This window comes from Poeciliopsis prolifica, unplaced genomic scaffold (assembly GCF_027474105.1).
Source record: "Poeciliopsis prolifica strain line A6 unplaced genomic scaffold, Auburn_PproV2 SCAFFOLD045, whole genome shotgun sequence".
NCBI lineage: Eukaryota > Metazoa > Chordata > Actinopteri > Cyprinodontiformes > Poeciliidae > Poeciliopsis > Poeciliopsis prolifica.
In genome coordinates, this window is record NW_026562420.1 from 2,948,592 (window position 1) to 2,968,184 (window position 19,593).

General features: G+C 40.3%; 1 protein-coding gene across 5 annotated transcripts; it reads right to left on the bottom strand.

Moving 5' to 3' along the window:
• Nucleotides 1–44: 44 nt before the first annotated feature.
• Nucleotides 45–19,118, bottom strand: fam193a (family with sequence similarity 193 member A). Of its 5 annotated transcripts, none has more exons than XM_055056540.1 (24): nucleotides 18,729–19,118; nucleotides 16,295–16,369; nucleotides 15,507–15,749; nucleotides 14,656–14,831; nucleotides 14,398–14,565; nucleotides 13,654–13,903; nucleotides 13,443–13,567; nucleotides 13,163–13,310; nucleotides 12,989–13,063; nucleotides 12,828–12,902; nucleotides 12,631–12,743; nucleotides 12,265–12,507; nucleotides 10,466–10,622; nucleotides 10,147–10,293; nucleotides 9,649–9,927; nucleotides 8,605–8,827; nucleotides 8,222–8,527; nucleotides 6,407–6,427; nucleotides 6,145–6,307; nucleotides 5,844–6,030; nucleotides 5,401–5,640; nucleotides 3,326–4,178; nucleotides 1,597–1,678; nucleotides 45–974 (listed from the first exon to the last, which is right to left on the bottom strand). In XM_055056540.1, exons 1-24 carry the CDS (start codon nucleotides 18,948–18,950, stop codon nucleotides 881–883), a joined length of 4,665 nt encoding a protein of 1,554 aa, XP_054912515.1. In that variant the 5' UTR covers nucleotides 18,951–19,118; the 3' UTR covers nucleotides 45–880. The 5 variants fall into 5 exon arrangements, with proteins under 5 accessions (XP_054912515.1, XP_054912513.1, XP_054912512.1 ...); XM_055056538.1 differs by having other exon boundaries at nucleotides 8,174–8,527; XM_055056537.1 differs by having other exon boundaries at nucleotides 6,145–6,427.
• Between the last annotated feature and the right edge of the window lie 475 nt (nucleotides 19,119–19,593).

A 19,593-nucleotide genomic window follows, 5' to 3' on the forward strand; every position in this document is an offset into this window, starting at 1 on the left:
TGCAGAAAATAAAATTTGACACAAGACACGTAAGCCTGCCATACTACTGTATTCCATCTTTCAAAAAGAAAGACAAGATTTAATATTACTTAACAATATGTTAAAAAGTAGCCAGACTGGCTTCAGTGTTAATACAATATACACTCTATAACATGTTGATAGTGTGAGTATTGTTCTTTTTTGATTTCATTCTGAAAGTATTGACACAAGCTGACTACAGGTCAAAAAAGAAAAAAAGTAACTAATTTGACTCATTTTTTTAAACAGAATTTAAAACCAAAGGAAGAACATTGTCAAGTATTACGGCTTCCTCCTTTCTATAAAATCAGATGGAGGCGGTGGAGGCAGAGGGAAGTGGAAACCAGCTAACCAAGCCTATTCCCTTGTCAATCGAGCGGATCAGATGCTGTGGAACGATAGGATAGTAAGCCACAAAATGTCAAATACACCTTTAATTCAGTAATTTCTCTTTTTTGTAGTTTCCATAGTCTCCTTTTTTTTTTAGAAGGAAACCATCCAGAAATAGTAAGCATCTTTTGACTACAGGTTTGCCAATGGCTATTTTAGTCAAAAGAAACCTTCATCTCAGACTAAAAGCACACAAGCACGCAAGGAAGATTAATCAGATGTGAAGTAGCATTTCATGATTCTTTTTGTGTTATTTCCATTTAATCTGTGCAGGTAAATTAGTCCAGATGGATTGGTGTTGGAACCACATAGGAACAAGAACAAAGCAAGGCAGCGTGGGTGTGATTTGGGCACAGCAGGAGAGATACTGGAGGTGGAGGGGCACTATCAGGTCAGGGATGGCGGCTTTTGGGACAAGTTTTCTTATAGCAATAAGGGTTCTAGTTTGTAGTCTGACATGTCAACAACACCCTTAGTGTGCAGCAAATGTAGCTTTTTTCAAGCTAAAGTTCGACCAGTTGATGGAGAGCCGCTGACGGGTCTGTCTGGCAGAGTCCAAGCAAAATCTGAAACGAAAGAAAGAAAAAAAAATTAAGAAAATAAAAATGCAAAAATGTACCAAGAGAATTTTAGTAAAATGTTTTGTAGTAAAAGGGGTCAGTATTAAATTTTCTTGCAGCATAAACGCTCATTTAATATTTAACGCCTAATTCTAGAGCACTACCATCAACAGATGGTAGCGCGGCCTTTTTTTGAGAATAGTTTGACAGATAACAGAGTAATGCAACAAATGTCAGCAGGCCAGGAATTGAACCTTTCATCAATATTTTTAAGCGCATTTCAAAGTATCACATTAGAAAAAGTTGATGGAAACGGCAACATTAGAAATGACTTCATCAATTTGCCAAAAAAGTTTTTGTGTTTGCTGGAGGCGGTTTTAATCTTTTCTGTAAGACTTCATGTAAAAATGGGAGCTGGGAACATATCTGACAATAAATCTAATGTTTTTAAATTTAATTTAAAAATGTGTTTATTCCAACTATAACCCAATTACTTAGCTTCAAAACAGTCCTAAGCTCATCACAGAGTTATCCCTTCTATGAGGTACATAAATGATACCTATAACTGGAAATGCTGGTAAAAAAAAGTCACAAGTGCACAGTCAAGAGTCATATTAAAATAAAATACCTTTTGAAATACTCCACCTCCCTCTCTGTCTCATCCATTTCTGTGCTATCAAGGTCGATGTCTTTGGGCAAGAATACATCATCTGGAAAAGAAACAAAAGAATAAACACAGATATATATTAAGAAGCCACATTGAAACACTTCAAGAATTTTTCTGCATGTTTACTTTAGTCAGCTTAGTTGATAAGTGTACTGGTCACACAGTCACAACCCACACTGTGGCTTTACCACAGATAGACCAAGACACCAACCAGTGAGAAAATAGATGCTAACCCAGAGTTCATTTTAGAAATCCCTCTAATGCAGAAACATTTGGTAAAAGCAGCAGATGAGGGAAGTTAAGTTTTTTTTTCCTTTCTTCATAAGAAAGAAAAGGGAGACAAAAAATCAATTAAAATTGAGAATTAGTTATAAATAGAAGAAATTGAGATTCAACATAACCACACGTTTAAAAAAACGTTTTGAAAAATGCTGATACGGACCCTTTGTATGTTATTGTTTACAACTGGAAATTATGCGCATGTGCACAATGCTGGAAGGCAAAAAAACTATTCTTTTACATGCAGTGCATAGCCACTCTGCTGTGTGGAACAACTCTAGAAAAAACACTTTTCTCACCCTGTCAGATATGTGCAGACTTGTTGCCATGGCAACTGACAACACCGTTTTATGATTCAGGATTCAACACCAAAAAACAAACATTTACCAAACAAAGAACAGAACAGTCAGACCATGACAGTTATATGTTTTTAGGCTTAATGTTTATTTTGCAATTATTACTATGTGAATGACATGGTAGATTAGCTGCTGCTGTTGGCTAATTTAATACAACGGTGGTAGATTACATAATTTACACACCTTCTCTACTGATGATCTATCTGTCAGAGATGCGTGACCATTTTGTTATTTCTTAACTGAACAGAAACACAACCACTTCCACATCACATCTACATGATAAAGCTGTCCAGGTCAAGAAAAAATAACTGAACTACTTCCCTCTCCTGCACCATTTTGTCTGAAAACTTTTTTCTGACCTTGGTATCTATTTGTCTTAGCTTTGGCAATTAGTAGCAAAGCACTGTGTTCCTTTTCCTCTTACATATCAGTCGTATTTGAAGATTTAGCATGTTATATTGACAACTTAACAGCTAAGACCAATTGTAGCCATCATCAGCCAGCAGTTTTTTGCCCTCCAGCAGGGACATTGGGGTGGGATCTTGTGTCACGACACACTGCAAGGGGTCCGTATTGTGCTTTTCTAATAAGTCCAGCTTTCAAGGTGACTGCTTTAAGCAAGACTCTCCCCGTCTATGTGAGAGTTTTACTTTGAATTAAAGTAGGTCATGAGTTGTTGCTTTATGTCCCTAAAGTCTAGTGAAGTTGATGTTGGGTTGTCAGTGAGGAAAGATTTGTATGCAATCTAAATCACTTCAACTGGTCAAGCCTGTACTAGATTATTTTACACTGTACAGAGATTGTCTATAGAGTAAAACTTGTTTGTGTGAAAACACAATAGAGGCAACATTTGAATAAATTTTTTGTCAATACAAAGACAAGAATTCTGCTGATTAGATTCTGATTGGATCCAAAAAACCTCAAGGTTTCCCAAAACCTTAGGTTTTTCGTTTGGTGAACCTAATCCTGTGTACTGACTCGCCTGATGAATGGAGCATGGTGTTACGGCCTACTGCATCGTTTTACTCTGGTTAGTGAATCTTACTGACACCCACCTATTGAGGTGTTCATCTTGTCCCCCTTCTTCTTCTTGCTTTTCTTATTCTTGCCTTTGGGCTGCGGTGACTCTGCAGTGGGAGGTTTGCCGTTCTGTTGGTGCTCGAAGTGGGAGGGTGGTGGGGGAGACGGGGAGGGGTTTGACATGGGGGGGCTTGTCCTGGCGTCCTTGATATGGGTAAGGGGCTGTTCTGGTTGCTGCCTTTTTCCACTAACACATCTGCTGTTGCTCCTTTCCTCCCTGCGTGGTTCAATGGTGGGTGTAGCAGCTGTGGTCTCAGCGGGCCTGACTCGCGTCGCTTTGGTATCTGCTGTGGTGGGGGGTGCGGCGCCGTTAGTCTTTGTAATCTTGTCCAAGCTCTTGGGCAAGTCTGGGACTCTCGTTGACACAGAGTCGCATGGCAACACTTTCCCTGACTGCTTGGCTTTACTCTTACAGCCAACGGTGGTAGCTGTGCCGTTGAAGAGGCTAATGGTGGAGTCGGGGGTGTGGGACTTCTCAACGGTGCATCTGGAGCTGGGATGGAGTACAGGTTCTAATCTGGCTTCTTTCTGCTCTGGGAAGCGGAGAAGGTTTTGAAGCAGCTGCGAGTTTCCGTTCTGAAGATTATCTAGGACATTCTGAGCTGTCTGTTTGAGGGGCTGTGGGTTGTTTGGAGGGGGAGCGGTGTTCTCCTTTGCCTTCTCTTTCTTTTTTTTCTTGGCGGCACGATGCTGCTGCAGTTCCTGCAGCCGTAACAGTTCCTTTTGTAGTGCTGCCTCTTCCTCTTCCTGACGCCGCCGCTGCTCCTCAAGCAGCTGCTGCTCCTCTCTTCCACGCGCTTCTGCCTCCAGACGAGCTTTCTCCTCCATCTGACACACAGAAAGACATCTGTGATGAACTGCACTTCCACATACAGATTTGAAAGGCTGATCTACATTGCATTTAGCTCCCTTTACTATAATAAATAGTAGAAATGAATAGTAAATGAATCCAGTCCAAGCAATTTCCTTCTGAAACACTTGATTAATTAGAGTAAACGTGATGATATGAACAGAGTCTAATTCATGGTGCTTGAGATAGCAAAAGACTTAGAACAACAGACTTTGGACAACAAGCTCAAGACCCAGATCAAAAGTCTGCATCCTGGCTCTTAATGACTGTAAGCATTTTTTTAATATGTAGACATCATAGAATGCTTCACAGACATTTTTCACAGTAGTTTTAGTAATATTTTTGTAAATTCCTTTTTGCCTTAGGGTTACAAATTGTCACATTTTTTAGCATCATTTTCAACAAAATTTGAACATCATTTGTTTCCTTTTGTTGAATATTTAGATTTTTTTATTGTTATTATTTTAAAATTTCAAAACAAAAATACAATACAAACTAAATGCTACAAGAGTCAGCTGACTTGTAGAAATATGAATCTGTCAGTGCCTAGTCATTCGATTCAATTCATATTTTTAGGGTCGCAATTTGATTCAGGAATGATTTTCAATTCAGAAACTAAATTTTTCTATTCAAACGGTCTTGAGATTCAATTTTAATTTTGTGACCGACAGGAGAAAAAGACAGTGCAAACAAATAGAAGATTTATTTAAAGGTATTCTATAAGTTCCTTAGTGCATCAAATTCCACCAGCTTAGATTAAAACAAAGAGGTTTTTGTTTGAATTTTATGTAAAAAATTCTGTAACTCAAAATACCAGCGTAGGGTCAGCATAGACGTTGTATGGCTTTTTTCTTAATAAAAAAAAGAGACAAGAGAAAATTTCAAAATACAACTATAAGATAAGCAGATTATAATTGATTTTTGAGGATTATGAGTCCATTCAGAATTCAGTACTGGGAATTATGATTCAATAGATTTTTTTCTGCTCATGTATCTTTTGTGGCTCTAAATATCTGTTCAGCTGGACTCAAAGCAAAAATGGCTCTTAGGGTTTTAAAGGTTGCTGACTTCTGCTTTCAATTGAAGCAAAACTACGTCTTAAAACGGCTCAGTTCAGCCCAATGTCCACTCACTCACAACAAAAGTAAACTTATCTTCAGAAAGACGAAGCTTATAAATATCTAAACTGAGGCAGGTTACCTTTTTTTGTTTATGTCTGGCTCGTTTGGCTGCCTTGGTACTGGATGCGGGTTTGTTGTCTGCACTGTTAATGAACTGGAGGAGGTCTTCCACCCGCCTGTGATCCTCCACCCCTCCGTCTCTTTCTATTACCGGCTGCTGCTCCTCACGCTTCGGCTGTTCCTCCTTGCGCTTTGTGAGACGCAAGCGCAGCTTCTCTCTCATCTCTGCATAATTCCGGCTGGTTGGAGCAGCTGGAGGCTGATGAAAAAAAAAAAAATCAGTTTAGAAAAGTAATCAAGACACGTAACATTTTTCAAGAAAATTCATGTCAGCAGTTGCAGTAAATGGTGTTTATTAACATATTAACTGACATTCTTTAACACAATAATTTTTTTTTTATTGTATATTTAATAGTACTTGTTTAAATAGTCCATTTCAACTGTTCCTCTATGGAGCCTTACCCCGCCGTGCCCAAAGAACTCGCAGTAGCAGCAGTCACAGTACTTCCCTTCCTTCTGGTTGGTGGAGGTGGAGGTGGAGGAGCTGTGCTCGGAGCAGCTGTCCTCATCTGGACTCTCCTCTCCATCGTATGGCTGGTGTTCGTACGATCCGCTGCCTTCACACCGATGGCCTTCACAGTCAGGGTCACTGAACACATTGGGTTTCTTTAAGCATCTGCTTTACATTCAAAGTGTCAATGGTCCTGCTTAGCAGGACCATTGACTAAGAATGACTAAGAGGAACTAAGACTCCTCTCCTCACCTGCAGACACTAGTTGGGGCACTAACCAGGCCGTCCATAGAGGGCGCTGGAGGTTCAGCAGGTGGGAGGCAAAGGCCCTGATGGGAATCCACAAAGTCTGGAGCCGGAGCGGCCATCTTTGGAAAGGACTGTGGGGTCATGGCAGGAAGGTGTGAGGCTGGTGCTGGAGGCAAGGTGGGGCCAGAGAGTGAAGGGAGAGAACTCAGTCCCATGGAGTTGTTTCTAGGAGCTACTGACATGGGCTGTCTGTGATCGTCTTTACCTAAACTGTGAAATACGTCGTCTAGAAAAAAACAAACAAAAAAAGTCTCAGAAATACTAGAAGGTTTTTTTTATATATAAAATACATTCTGACAGTAAGAAAACACAGCAGCACTAACTTCAGTCTTAAAACCAACACTTTGTGAACTGTGATCGTTTATACTGCAATAAATACCACTGTGCAGTGTAGAGTTAAATTAAACTAAAAAAAACTGCTAAAAATCAAAAACTCCATTGCCAACTATGGAGTGCTGACTAGAAACAACCAATCAGAGCCAAGAGCAGTGTCTTAGCACTGCCAATCAACATCTCGTGGTGCCACTCAGAGGGAGAAGGTAGAGGAGATTGATCTTTTCACAGATCGTCTGTCTCATAACAAACGGTCACGAAATGGTGATAGTTTTAACAAATATGTAAAAAAACATATTCTTTACATACTGCAGCTTTAAGGAGGGAAAAGTGGTGCTTCAAAGCTGTCACAGGAGGTTACTGGATAATAAATCATCCCAGAAATTATTACAATAAACAATAACATTCTCATTTTGAGACCATTTTGAGACCATTTTCAACCGACATAATAATAATAATAGTGGCATATTAATGCAAGTGTACACACTCAAAGATTAAAAAAATATAATCAAAGTTCTAAAGAATGTTTAACACCGGAACAAAAAAAACATATGAAATGTCCAAAATAAAAAACAATAATTAAAATGGATTAAGTCTCTGTAACTAAACTTGGATTTGAAAAAATATTAATTGTTCAGCTTAGACAAGAAAAACAGGCAACTTTTCAGCGACATTGAAAGGGATCATATATGACTATTGTTCTTCTACTAGAATTTATCAAGCTCGTTTTAATTTTTCACGCGATTAATTAATTTGTTGCTTATTGTGAAAGGTCTATGTGGCAATCAAGGTTCTCTCCACCTTGACTGCTGTGTTTTTTTTTAGATCATAAGAAGGCAAATCTAAGGAGTCGAAGGACGTGAACATTTTAGCAGCAGCCCCAGGCAGAGCTTTGGCCTGAATCAACTGAAGGAATGCTGCTGAAGAGAGAGACCATGGTGCATTCTGGGTGGTGTGCGACGTCTGCCCACCACTGCACCAGACAGACGTGGTACAGTACGGGTTGAACTGTAGCAGGATGAACTGATATGGTACTGAGCTGGGAGACAGGGGCTAACCTACCACCTCTAAAATATGCCTGCTTGAAATCTGGGGGAAATCATCCTCACTCCATGCTGCTGTTGACTTTGAAGAAGTTATATACAAGTTCAGTGGTGAAACCTGAATCTGCTGCTGTGCAAGTTACACAACAAGTTGTTGCTAGGTAACCACAGAGTAAGTGAGTTAGTTTATGCCACCAGCCGAGCTTAGCTTGCTGTGAGAGGTTAAGAGGCTAAAGACTTTCTTCTGCCTACATCTCCCAAAATGCTATGTGGTTCTGGATTAGAGTTCTGTGAATATTCTATCAGACTTATTAACAATTGATAATGATTAATATCAATTGTTAAACTAAAAACAATTGATATTATTGCTATTGAATATGTGGTGTAACAATCACATTACATATTGCTATTTGTTTATTGTCAAACCACATTCCAAGATTGTTGGTATCTGTTACGGCTTCACTGACTGGGTTTAAAATGGATTCCACACCTGAATGACATTTGCTGTTGCTATGGGTTTATAGTTCATCCATTATCCAGAATAAAAAGATTCATAACAGTACAAACCTAACCTGTACTCTTCCTTCCTACATTACCTATAGTGTTGGGTCTTTTAGATGCTAGATGGATGGGTGGGTTATTACTTGACTGGACAGTGGTGGCAGTGCAGGACACAGAGGACGTGGCGGCGGACGTGGCCATCACCACCCGATTGGTCTCCATAAAGGCATCCTGGAAGTTGTAGAGACACTTCTTCTTGGCCCCAGTCTTCTTCGGCTCTTTGGCTTCTGAAGAGGAGCACGACGACGACGACGAAGATGACAACGACGAGGACAGCGACGACGACGAAGACGTGGGCAGGGGTGTGGGCAGCGGGGGATGCTCCCCCTGGAGGCCAATGGATGTTGGCGGCAGGGGCACATCGGGGAGCGGAGGTCCCAGCATTTCACCTGTGGACCACCACAGTCAGAGGTGATGACATGTCGATAGATAAGCTTGCAAGAAGCGCTACGGCTGGGCAGCTCACCTGGCAGACATTCGGGCAGCAGCACAGATGGATTCCAGCTCTTCATCACAGCAGCATCCCACAAATTTTCAAACTTAAGAGAGAGGCACTGTAGTGAGGTATTCCAATCGCCCGCTCCGCCCGTCCCACCGAAGCAGTTCTGGTATACGTGATCTGGTAAGGATGTGCTGAATGCTGGCTGCTTGGCTGCTGAATGGTTGGGTGTTGGGTTTGGGGGCAGAGGCTGAAGAAAGAAAATTGTTCATTAGCAGGAACCTTAAACATCAGATTTGGATAGATTCGGTATCAATATCTGTATCGGTCCAGATGTTGCCAAACATTCCAGATCAGTTAATGGTGCCACGTCCATAAGGGCAGATCTATTCAGTCTTAAACTATGCTTTCTTATAAATTATATGCAGAACTCCTAACTGCATTTTCTGAACCATTTCAAATAATGTTTATTTTTACATGTTTCCCTCTAGTTTATTTTTTCACACATTTGAAAGTAGTCAACCTACTGTTTGTGTTAGTTTCAGTTTCTTTACTATTTATTTTACATTGGGTGTTGTACTCCAAATAGTACTATCTTAAATTAAAGTTATCTTTTCATGTTGGACCAAGTTTCTGAAGCTGTTGGTGTTAAATGAGCTGTACTGGTGCAGAGTTATCAAATATATTTTTAATTCAGTACATTTATGTCTGTTTAAACACACACATATATTTATATATATATTTTAGATCAGTTCGGCTGTTTTTCTGTATCACATTGAAATACTACAGTTCAGATATCTTCATCTTTGGTAAAGCATGTCTTGACTAGCGTGGCTCTCACATGCTTTGGGCTTAGATCAGATTCAGGCTGTCCCCTTGTGGCAGAGGACGAAGCTACACTGACAAAAAGTGAAACCGAAACATAATGAAGCTCAATGTTGTTCCTGGAACTTTAAAGAAATCCCCAGAGATGAGGAAACAAATTAAATTCCCCTTCAAGTTGCTCAAAGCCAAAATTAACCAAACGTAATCAAGAAGGAAACATAAGCTAAAAGAGCAACATCTTCTCACCTTGTTGTGTGTGAGAGGTGGGCTGGGTGGGTAGAGTGTCGGGTGGAGGAGGGGCCGGGAAAAGTTCTGCAAAGGCAGATGGCCGTGGATGTGCGGGTACAAGTGGAGGGCAGGGTGTGCAGGGGGCGCCTTGCTGTCTGGAAAGAACTGGTGTCCGACAGTGGGAGGAGACACAGTGTGGATCCGGCTGGGGGGCAGACAGGCGGCGGGGCCCGGGGCCGTGGCGTTTGGGTCCTGGTTGCACACGTGGCACTCACAGGCATGCTGGACCTGTTCTACCTAAACATGACATTCAATATTCACAAGTAACATTTACAACTGCAAAGTTTTTTCCTTGTTTTGTTACATAATCAAAATGTATCAGATATTTTTCTGGGATTTTGCTAAACTAATGTTTGTTCGACAAATAATCCTCTTAAAAAGTGTTTTCTGCAAATGACACACATAATGACCTTGATTACAACAAGGCCATACAAAACAAAGCTCCTAAAGTGATACCTGTTGATGGTTGTACGAGGGTGGAGGACTGGACGTTTTTCCCAGGGAAAGTACTTCCTGCTTCCCTGGGGGCTCCCCACCAGCCTGAATATTGGCTTCCTCCTCATCACCCTCTGATGAGCTGCTGCTGCTGGTAATCTGAGGAGACTGAGGAAATTGTACAACAAACCAAATTAGGAAAAGTAGTTGACAGGAAAGCAGCGGAGTTCCCTACCTACCAGTAAGCCATTATCAAATGAGAGTAGCTTCTCATCATCCAGAAACAAAGAGTGGAAGTTCACCACTGATCTCAGGTAGTTTTGCTGAGCAGAAAACTCACCCCTGGCTTCAGTGCTGGGTTGACACCATCCCCGTTGATGTTACGGTGAAGTCCGTTGACAGCGGCTGACACCACGCTGCTGTCCTCATAACTGTTCATGGGGTAGATGTTCCTGAACTTATTGGACACTGGAGGCACTTCATCATCATCACTAATACTACAGAGAGAGAAGAGAAGTCAGACTGAGGTTTAATTGTTGTAAATGCATAAATAATACTGAATACTCCCTAATAGGGCAACACTTTATAAACCACACAAAGCATGAACTATTTGATCAGAATTGCAGTTATGCAATAATTTCTATTTCCATTAACATTCTTGTCCCTAGTAGGGTTGAGAGGGGTGCTGGTGCCAGAGGGAACATCCTGGACAGGTCGCCAGTCTGTCGCAGAGCAACAGAGAGACAGACAAGACAAACAATCATGCACACACACGCACACACACACGCACACACACACGCCCTCACATCTGGGGAGAATTTAGAAAAACCAATTAACCTGTCTGTGTTTTTTTGGACTGTGGGAGGAAGCTGGAGTACACAGAGAGAACCCACACATGCCCATGGAGAACATGCAAACTCCGTGCCGGGAATCAAATCCAGGACCTTCTAGCAACAGTGCTACCAACTGTAGCACTGTTGCTACAATCTGGATTTTTTTTTTTTTTTTCCACCAATTCACAATTTGAGTTTCCATAGCTTCTAGTGACGTCAGCCCTGCCTGGGCCCACCAAAGTGTTTCACTGCTTTGTATTTAGTTGAACTTTGACTTTTTGTCAATACCCAGAAGGGATGGAAGGAATAAAAAAAGTCTATAAAAATATGCTCTGCCCTTTGCGATTTCTTTTTTCAGACTAGATAGAGGAAATATTTCTATTCAAATCAGAAATCAGATTTGGTACGAGAAACAAAGAAAAAAATTAAATCTAAGATCTTGTTTTTAAAATCACATACTTTTGCAAGTTTTTATAACATTCTGGACATTTTAACTCATTCTCCTTACAACATTTGTTCAGAAGTCAGATCTCAGGTTGACAACCACTTACACACACACACTGATAAAAGGTCCCAGGTTTTAAAAAATCTAGATCAATATTAGAATTCCTTGCACTAATTATCAAATTGGGAAAAATTCTATTGTGTACTTTCAACACTTATTCTGCTTTAAAAAAATACCATATTTTTCAGACTATAGAGCACACCTTAATTTAAGCTACATCTACAATGTTTTTTTTTTAATTGTAAACGTACATATATAAGCAACTCCGCTATACATTGCTGGTATCTCTGTCGCTCTTGGATTTTCACAAGGACGCGGCAGAGGGCTGCATCCTTAATAAATCTGCTATTAAGGATGCAGCCCAGCATCTCCAATGACGAATTTGTTCACGCCGAGCTTATGTGCATGGGCTTCATTTCCCTCCAGTAATGACGGATCGATATCCTTGCTGCTTTTAAGTTTAAAAGCAGCATCTTTTTCTTTGTGTAGTTTCCATGATGATAGGGTACAAGTTTGAAGAAATTTCTCAGTGGTGGCTGCTGCTAGCATGTGCTTGTTCTAAATGAAAATCGGCTCTTTCTTCTTTGATTTCCAAGTTTGACTTCCAAGGATTCACTTTCTGCTAAAGAGCCCCATGGCGCTTGAAGAAAAATCCACAGAAAAGCCGCACTTAGCTATAAGCTGCATGGTTCAAAATGTGGGGAAAAAGTAGTGGCTTATAGTCTGAAAAAAATTGTAAATTCCATACTTTTGACAGCTGTGTGGCAACAATGTTATAAGAAGTGTAACTGGCTTGCTTACAAGGTGCTGACATCCCCTTCAGGTAAGATGAGCCTTGGATGCTGCTGAACTGTGATGGGTGAGCTGGAGTTTGAGTCAGAGGCCGAACTGCCCGAGGAGAGACTGGGGGGGTGCACCTCGGACAGGTAGTCCCGATGTGGCTCCCCCTGTAGGGGCAGCTTGATGTGGAGGTCCTCGGCGATGGATGAGTCCATGATTCCACATGTTAGGATGTGGGAGAGGCTGCAGTCATCACATGTGCACCTGTTGGAGAAGCAGCGGTGTTGCTTTTGGCTAAAAATGGAATCTATGTTTCTATTAAAATGAAGATGGATTCAGGTATTTTGACCTATATTGTACAAGAGATTGTCGATGATGGAAACCTACCGTCTTCTATAGTTACAATTTGGACAATCTGGAATACTAAGACGAGATGAGAGCATCCTCATAGTGTCTGTGAAGTTGTTTTCTCCAGTGGAGGGCTTTTTACTGTTGGGTTGCTAAAATGACAAAAATTATTTTCAAAATTGCACTAAAATGTAGGTTTACCTCCAACATGACAGGCTAAAACATGAATAACCTACTTGTTCTTCAATGAACCTCCTCTGCTTGAAGAACTCCCAATCCTCCTTTAGCATTCGCTGCTTTGCTTTTAAAGTCTTGATAGAATCAGAAATAAAATCAACAAGAGTTTAGGATTAATAAAGATGGACAAAAAAATCTTGTCGGTGAATTTTAAACTTACATTTTTGCTAATCAAGGACTTGTGTGGTTCTGTTTTTTGGTTGGTCAGACTCTGGCCTTCCACCTTAAAAAGTAACTACAAACAAATGACACAAACCTCAGAATCAGAATCTAAGAATCTCCCTTAGCCACAATCGTTGAAGCCAATCTTGTGATTGATCTGTTGGGTGACTACCTGCTCATCGACATAATCATCAATCCTCTTCTCACACTCCTGCCACTCAGCAGCCACAGAAGCCAACTCCTGCTGCAGCTCCTGATATCTTTCCAACAGCGTCCGATACATGTCTTCATTATACGAGTCATGAGAGGCTGTACCATGTCTGGAAAAAAAAGTTTGACTTAAAACGGCATTTAGTAATATATCAAAGACGTTGCACATTTGAAAAGAAACTGATCATTCTCATTATAGTCAGAGTCACTGTGTGTATTTTCAGACAGAAACAATATCTCACTTCAGCTGTGCAATAAGTGCTGGTAAACTGTTTTGCAGGATCGGTTCAGAGAAAACCAGGTTCTCAAAAAGGTGCTTGTTGTGCAGCTCCCACGTCACCTGAAACTTCTGCAAGTGTTCATTCTCCTGGAACCAAAAAGAGAGGAACGAAGTGTGAGGAGGGAGAGGAGCCGTCAGCAGCCAGCACAGTGAGCAGCCGGAGGAAAACTAACCAGAGTGAGAAGGAAGCTGCTGATGGTGCGTGCAGCCTGACACAGGGCGTTGTACTCCTCCAGCAGCAGAGAGACGAACTGGTGGGCCTGAGGAGGACCCTGAGCTGCAGCTACCGCGCCCCCTGGAGGCCCTGCAGGCTTGGAGCCTCCAGAGAGGTGTTTCAGAAGGCGCACCTTCATTTCTAAGACGTATTCTCGGGCCTGCTGCTCCAACCTTTGGTAGAGCTGATATGGATCTTTCACACAAAGCCTGCAGCAGAACATTAAAGTGTTTAATCTGCTTAATTTTTTTGAAAGTTATATTTTGAATAATTCTTTGATTCTTTTTTTTTTTAATTAAGAAAAACCAGGCAGCTACGCTAACTCAACATTGGCAACTTCAGCGACAGAATTTTCTGGACAAACCTTCTGCTGTTTAAATATAAAGTGATGGAGTTTGATACAGTACGGTACAGAACCTTAATGCAGTTGTTTTAAATAAATGTATTTGTTTATACTGACTTTTTTTCTTATCAGTCACATCATTTAAACAGACTTTCGACCGTTTGGTAGAAAAATTGGTTTCTGAATTAAAAATGGTTTTCTGACTGAAAATCAAATCATGACTAGAAAACAGAATTGAATGGAATCATTAGACAGTCTATAACCCTGTAATACATTGAGAAGCTTCCACTGTTCAACAAAGGCTTTTACAACTCGAGAGAGACCTCTAGTGGACAAACACAGACACTGCTCTTTTGCTACCTGTCCACCAGCTCCTTCATGCCTTCCTTATCCCTCTCCAGGGGCTGGTCCTGATCGTCTGCTAGTGGGGTTCCCGTCTGCCGGTAGATGCAGCGCACCAGGTAGCGAACCTCAGACCAGTGGTTCTGCAGCTGCTGTGACTCTCGCTCCGACTCAGCAGAAATCTCCCTGTTATTTGAACAGGCTCAGGTAAAGACCTATGACTGGATTCGCTGTATGGAGAACTCGTTGGCCTGGGCCAGCTCGGTGTGAACGTACCGTCTCTCGTTGCAGGTTTCACAGCTGCACACGGTGTCAGGAGGCATTGGAGCAGCGAGGTCGGGCGCAGGGAGCATGGGTAGTGTAGGCGCAGCAGTACTGAACCTGTCTGCTGTGGTTGCAGTCTGAGCCAGGGTTCCATTACTCACAGGCATGTGCAGCAGAAAGTCCTGACTCTGTCGGACATAAGCTCACATCACAAGAAGCTGTAACATGGAAATTTTTTGTGACTTTCTTTGGAAAAATTGCATTTAAACCCATTTTTTAAGAGAAGCTAAATGCATATTAATTTGTTTTCCTCTAACCGTGATTAAAGGGGCCGATTCAGTGTTGATCATCATTGCTGTTGATCATTCTAGATTTTTTTTTTTACAGCAGCTGTGAAAGAAGACAGCTGCATCATTTTTCCTATTCTGCCTGAGAACCAGACTTAAGAATGTTTAACAACAGCTGTGCAAGTGAAGCTGAACACAAACCAGCATGCAGGAGTAAATTCTCCTTACACATTTCTCCTAATTTTGTAGCTTGTAATCTCCAGGACTAATCATGAATTCAGTCAGACAGAGAGAGGCAAATTTATTTTTCATCTATTCTTTAATTTCTTTAGACTGAGGCATGCTATGTTGCTTTTCAACCAACCATGGATACTAATAACTTTCAAATAGGGCTGGTTTGGTTTTGTTTACTTTAATAAATAAAATCATTTTAAAAATAAGACTGTATTAACTCAAGTCTTTGACATAAAAAATTACTTGATGATTTGAAGGAATATAAGGAAGAGAAACACTGATATAACCATATGGATTACTTTTGAAGACTTAATAATTCAGCTGTCCTTAAAGTGTACTCACCCCTAACGAATGCTCTAGAGTCGAACGTCTGTCTTCCTTCTCCACTGTGCGTCTGCAGTCGGAGCAAACCCACAGCGGCAGCTGGAGGGCACTGGGGGCGTTGGCTGGCTGCGCCATGCCGTTCTGACCAGAGATGCCGGCCTCTGAAGACACAACGCTGTCTTTACGCTCACATCGGCACAGGAGGCAACGATCTCCAGCCGTATACGGCGCCCGCTGGTTAAGGCCGAATGTGAACGGCGTCTGAAGGGGGCCCACATGTCAAGAAGAAGAGACCAAAGAAAGTACAGATTAATTTTGAATAAACGAATATGTGGTCAACATCTTATGAACAGGCTATGTGGGGAGGGAGCTCAACTGTACTGTAGTTCCTAGGCAGAGATTTGGGTAAATAGGCAGAAGTTTGTATGAACAAGTGATTAGGAACCTCTGAATGGCTCCAACAGGAGACTCAATGATTTCTCAAAAACAGATTAATGAGTCACAACAATATCGCAGATATGTTTTCAATGAAGGAATGATGCAACACAACATAGAACTAAAAAAAAGTTGGCTTTGCATAATACCACCCCTCTTTCTTTATACTGCGAATTATTTTCATAACAACATTGGTCCAGCAGATTTCTTCTAATCCTTATTAACAGCAGGTGTGCAGCACACAGAGAGGAGTAACCCAGCACTTGAGTAAACAAATATGCAGTTAATCACAGTGATCACTTCAAGTTGCTTCACATCATTTGATTAGTAACAGCATTATATTTACTTAATATTAAGTGATGCAATTTTACCTGAAGAACTCCGGAGAACTCTGCATTCACCGGTCCTTCTGCAAACTGAGGAGTAACGCTGCTGTTCACTTTGACCTAAAGTTAAACAAGCAGACATCACTTATAACATAGCACTTTCTAATAACATACAGGAAATTGTGTACAAGTAGAGAAGATCTCATTGATGTGGTTGTTGGCATTGATTGTTTGACTTTAGATCTGTTGTTGTTCAGCCACGTTAGGCTATATATTGTTGCAATTGAATTGCAACACTGTAACTATTGTACACTAAAATTATTATGAGATTTCAGACTCCTCTACAAAATATTACCCAAATGACTATAAAAATATAGATATATTTACAAACTGAAACAGAGAACATCCAGCTGTATAGTTTAGGCTTTTTTACATATACTCCTTGTAGCTGATTAATAATCATCTACCAAATCACCAGATTAACTCATCAATATAAATCAAGTCCCATTCGCTGACATTTGCATCAAAAAATAAAATTTTAACTCATAATTACAGAACAAAACACTGTTACATTTGGATATCATCATCAAAAATGCAACAGTATGATAAAAAACACAGAGAGAAATGCTCATTTTTATTTTCTGTTTTTTTTTTTTTTAATAACACTTGACGAATGTGGAGACTAAAGTGCTTCTTTAAGCTGAACACATCATGCTTTTAGATGGCTCTACTCCAACCCAGGCTGCTTATGAGCTTCAAGCTGTTTTTCAGCTCATCAATGTAAGGGTTCATATTGGTTCCACAAGATGATAAAACCGCAACAATATTTTTTCCTCCCACAAATCATCCCCATTTCTTACATAATTTTGGTATTTACACCTCTGGGCAGACCTTATCAATGGAGTATCATCCAATAAGGCTGAATAAAAGCTTTTCTTTCATTTGCATATTGAGCTTTTGCATAAATTACAAAGCCTGGTCAGCACTTTTATTTGCGGAATGGCCAGTCTTAATTTTGAAGTCTGGAAAAAATGTTGTTTTTAAAAATAGGAAATGGTATAATCAATAAAATTCATTAATGTGTATTTTTGCTAGCAGAAATATTATTTATCAAATCACTGTCACAAATTGACTTTCTCATCATGTAAATAATATTTCTGCTAGCAATAACAATAATCAACAACAAGAATAATACTAAACATTGAAAATGCAGAATATCTTGCATGGTACTGGCTTCTTTCTAAGAGGAATCATTTCAGCATCCAGTAATATTTTGAACATATTATCAACACGGTTAAATAAAACCAGGACAATACTGACAAATGTAATAAATTTGTTCTGCATAACCATCGAACCCATGTTCTTATATCCCCAGTATGTTTTAATATTCTCAAAATATTAAAACATACTGGGGATATATTTTAAGAATATTTTAATATTCTTAAAATATTAAAACATATTGGTCATAGCCTCTACCTGTGTGGAAGAGTTGTCAGCTCTTTTTAAGTTTTCTGTAACTACAGCTGCCATTGTAAAGGGTGGAGTTTGCACATCCATGATGTTGATTCAGACTTGTTTTATTTTGTTTGTCCATTTAATGTTAATGTCCATCCAGTCTGTAATGTTGTGACATCTTGGTGAGACATTCTTAAAAAAAGACATTAATCTTGAGTGACTTCCCTTTCAAACAAAGACTAAATTGATTAAATAAACAAAGCTTTGGTTACATTTATGACTTGTAGAACTACTAATGCTAACAAAGTAACTTTTTTGTAAAATTGGTCTCTTGCACAGCTCTTAGAAAACAGTAAGTCACATAAGGTTTCTTATTGTTTACCTGCTGTACACGACATACAAATGCTTATTTAGAAATCTAGGGTTGAATAAGTAGTTATTCTGTTTCCTAAGGGACCGAGCCGAGTTAAAGACAGGCTTTTATACATAACATAAAGCTGTAAAACAAATCGAAAGCCGAAGGGAACCTGAGTTGTTAATGATGTTAGCATTACCTAGCATTCATGGATAGCCGAAACCCAGCACAAAGTAAGCCACCTGCGTTGAACCTAATGATACTCCCTAATAATCTTAGCTAATCTCTACCAACGCGGACTGTATTGGCTCAAATGAAGGTATTCTTACGTCCAGGTTGTTGTCGATGCAGCCAGGATCTCATAACTTTAGCCAGGGTAAGAAGTCAGTTTTCGGCCAACAAAGTTAGCATAATGTTTACGGGTATATGTCATAAGAAAATAAAACATGTGAAGATGTTAGACAAGAAGGTTTAGATATTATTACTGTTTGCCCAAACATGACGAGCATATTAACATGTAATTAAACCAATTAATTACTATCTTCTCTGGATTTGTTACTTAGCTGGCAGCCTTCCTAAGGATTGGTTCTGGGCCCAAATCAGATGTGTCGTTGATAACACTGTTAGCTACTCACTGCCGTTTTGACATTTATGTAGATACATTCTTACCTCTCCGTTCATGCCCGCGCTGGACCCGATATTCCCGTTGACTGTACTCCCAGATGTGAGGAAGCTGACGACTGAGGCAGGTGTTGCTGTTCCCGCACAGCCCAGGGCCGGTGGAGCCCCGGCCTTGCCACTGCTGCTGTTGCAGACAGCACTGCAGCTACTGCCACCGCCCCGCTTGTTCTTCCTGCGTTTAGCCCCCCGTTTAGCATCGGTTGGACTCATTTTCTTCAACAGAAGAGGCAAGACAAGTTGCCGTCCGGACTTGGCAGCGACTCGAGCGGAATGTCTGGAAAAATTACACGGTTATAAAGTCGGGAAAGCGATTCGGAGAGTCCCAAAACGACAGAAACCGAGTCCCAACAAAGTGCAAGCCGACTGCATAGATTCCAATATGGCCTCTAGCCGGATTGCTTCAACCAGACTCAGCTTGCGTCAAGACGCTACGTGCGTGACCCACCCAAATAGTTGTGGGAAATTGAGTTCATATTTACTAGAAGGAAGTACGATATGAAAACTTCACCAGAAAAACAAAACAGCTTAATTAAGCTTCTCATGTCTTATGTATCTTTGAGGGACTATTTTATTTTAGAAAAAAAAATTTACAGCCCAAACTCAACATATTTTAAGTTTTCTAAACAAACTGTAAACAAAAAGCATCAGTAATATTTGACGTGTTCATTGAATGATATAAACGAGGTATCTATTTTGAAGGTAAAAAGGCCAGAATTTATTGCTGGTCATTTAAATTCATCAAACACAATTGTCAATGTTTGCTAATGTGAGTTTCTTGATGCTCGTTATGATAGCAGTATGTAAGTCGTTACATTACATACAAATGATGAACAAGTGATAAACACATATTTAA

Coding starts and splice junctions, on each gene's coding strand:
- fam193a (XM_055056536.1), bottom strand. CDS start 18,950: ATGAGTCCAACCGATGCTAAACGGGGGGCTAAACGCAGGAAGAACAAG. Junction 13,904..14,397: donor ATGAAGGAGCTGGTGGACAG/GTAGCAAAAGAG, acceptor GTTCTGCTGCAG/GCTTTGTGTGAAAGATCCAT. Junction 975..1,596: donor GAGGTGGAGTATTTCAAAAG/GTATTTTATTTT, acceptor CTTTCGTTTCAG/ATTTTGCTTGGACTCTGCCA.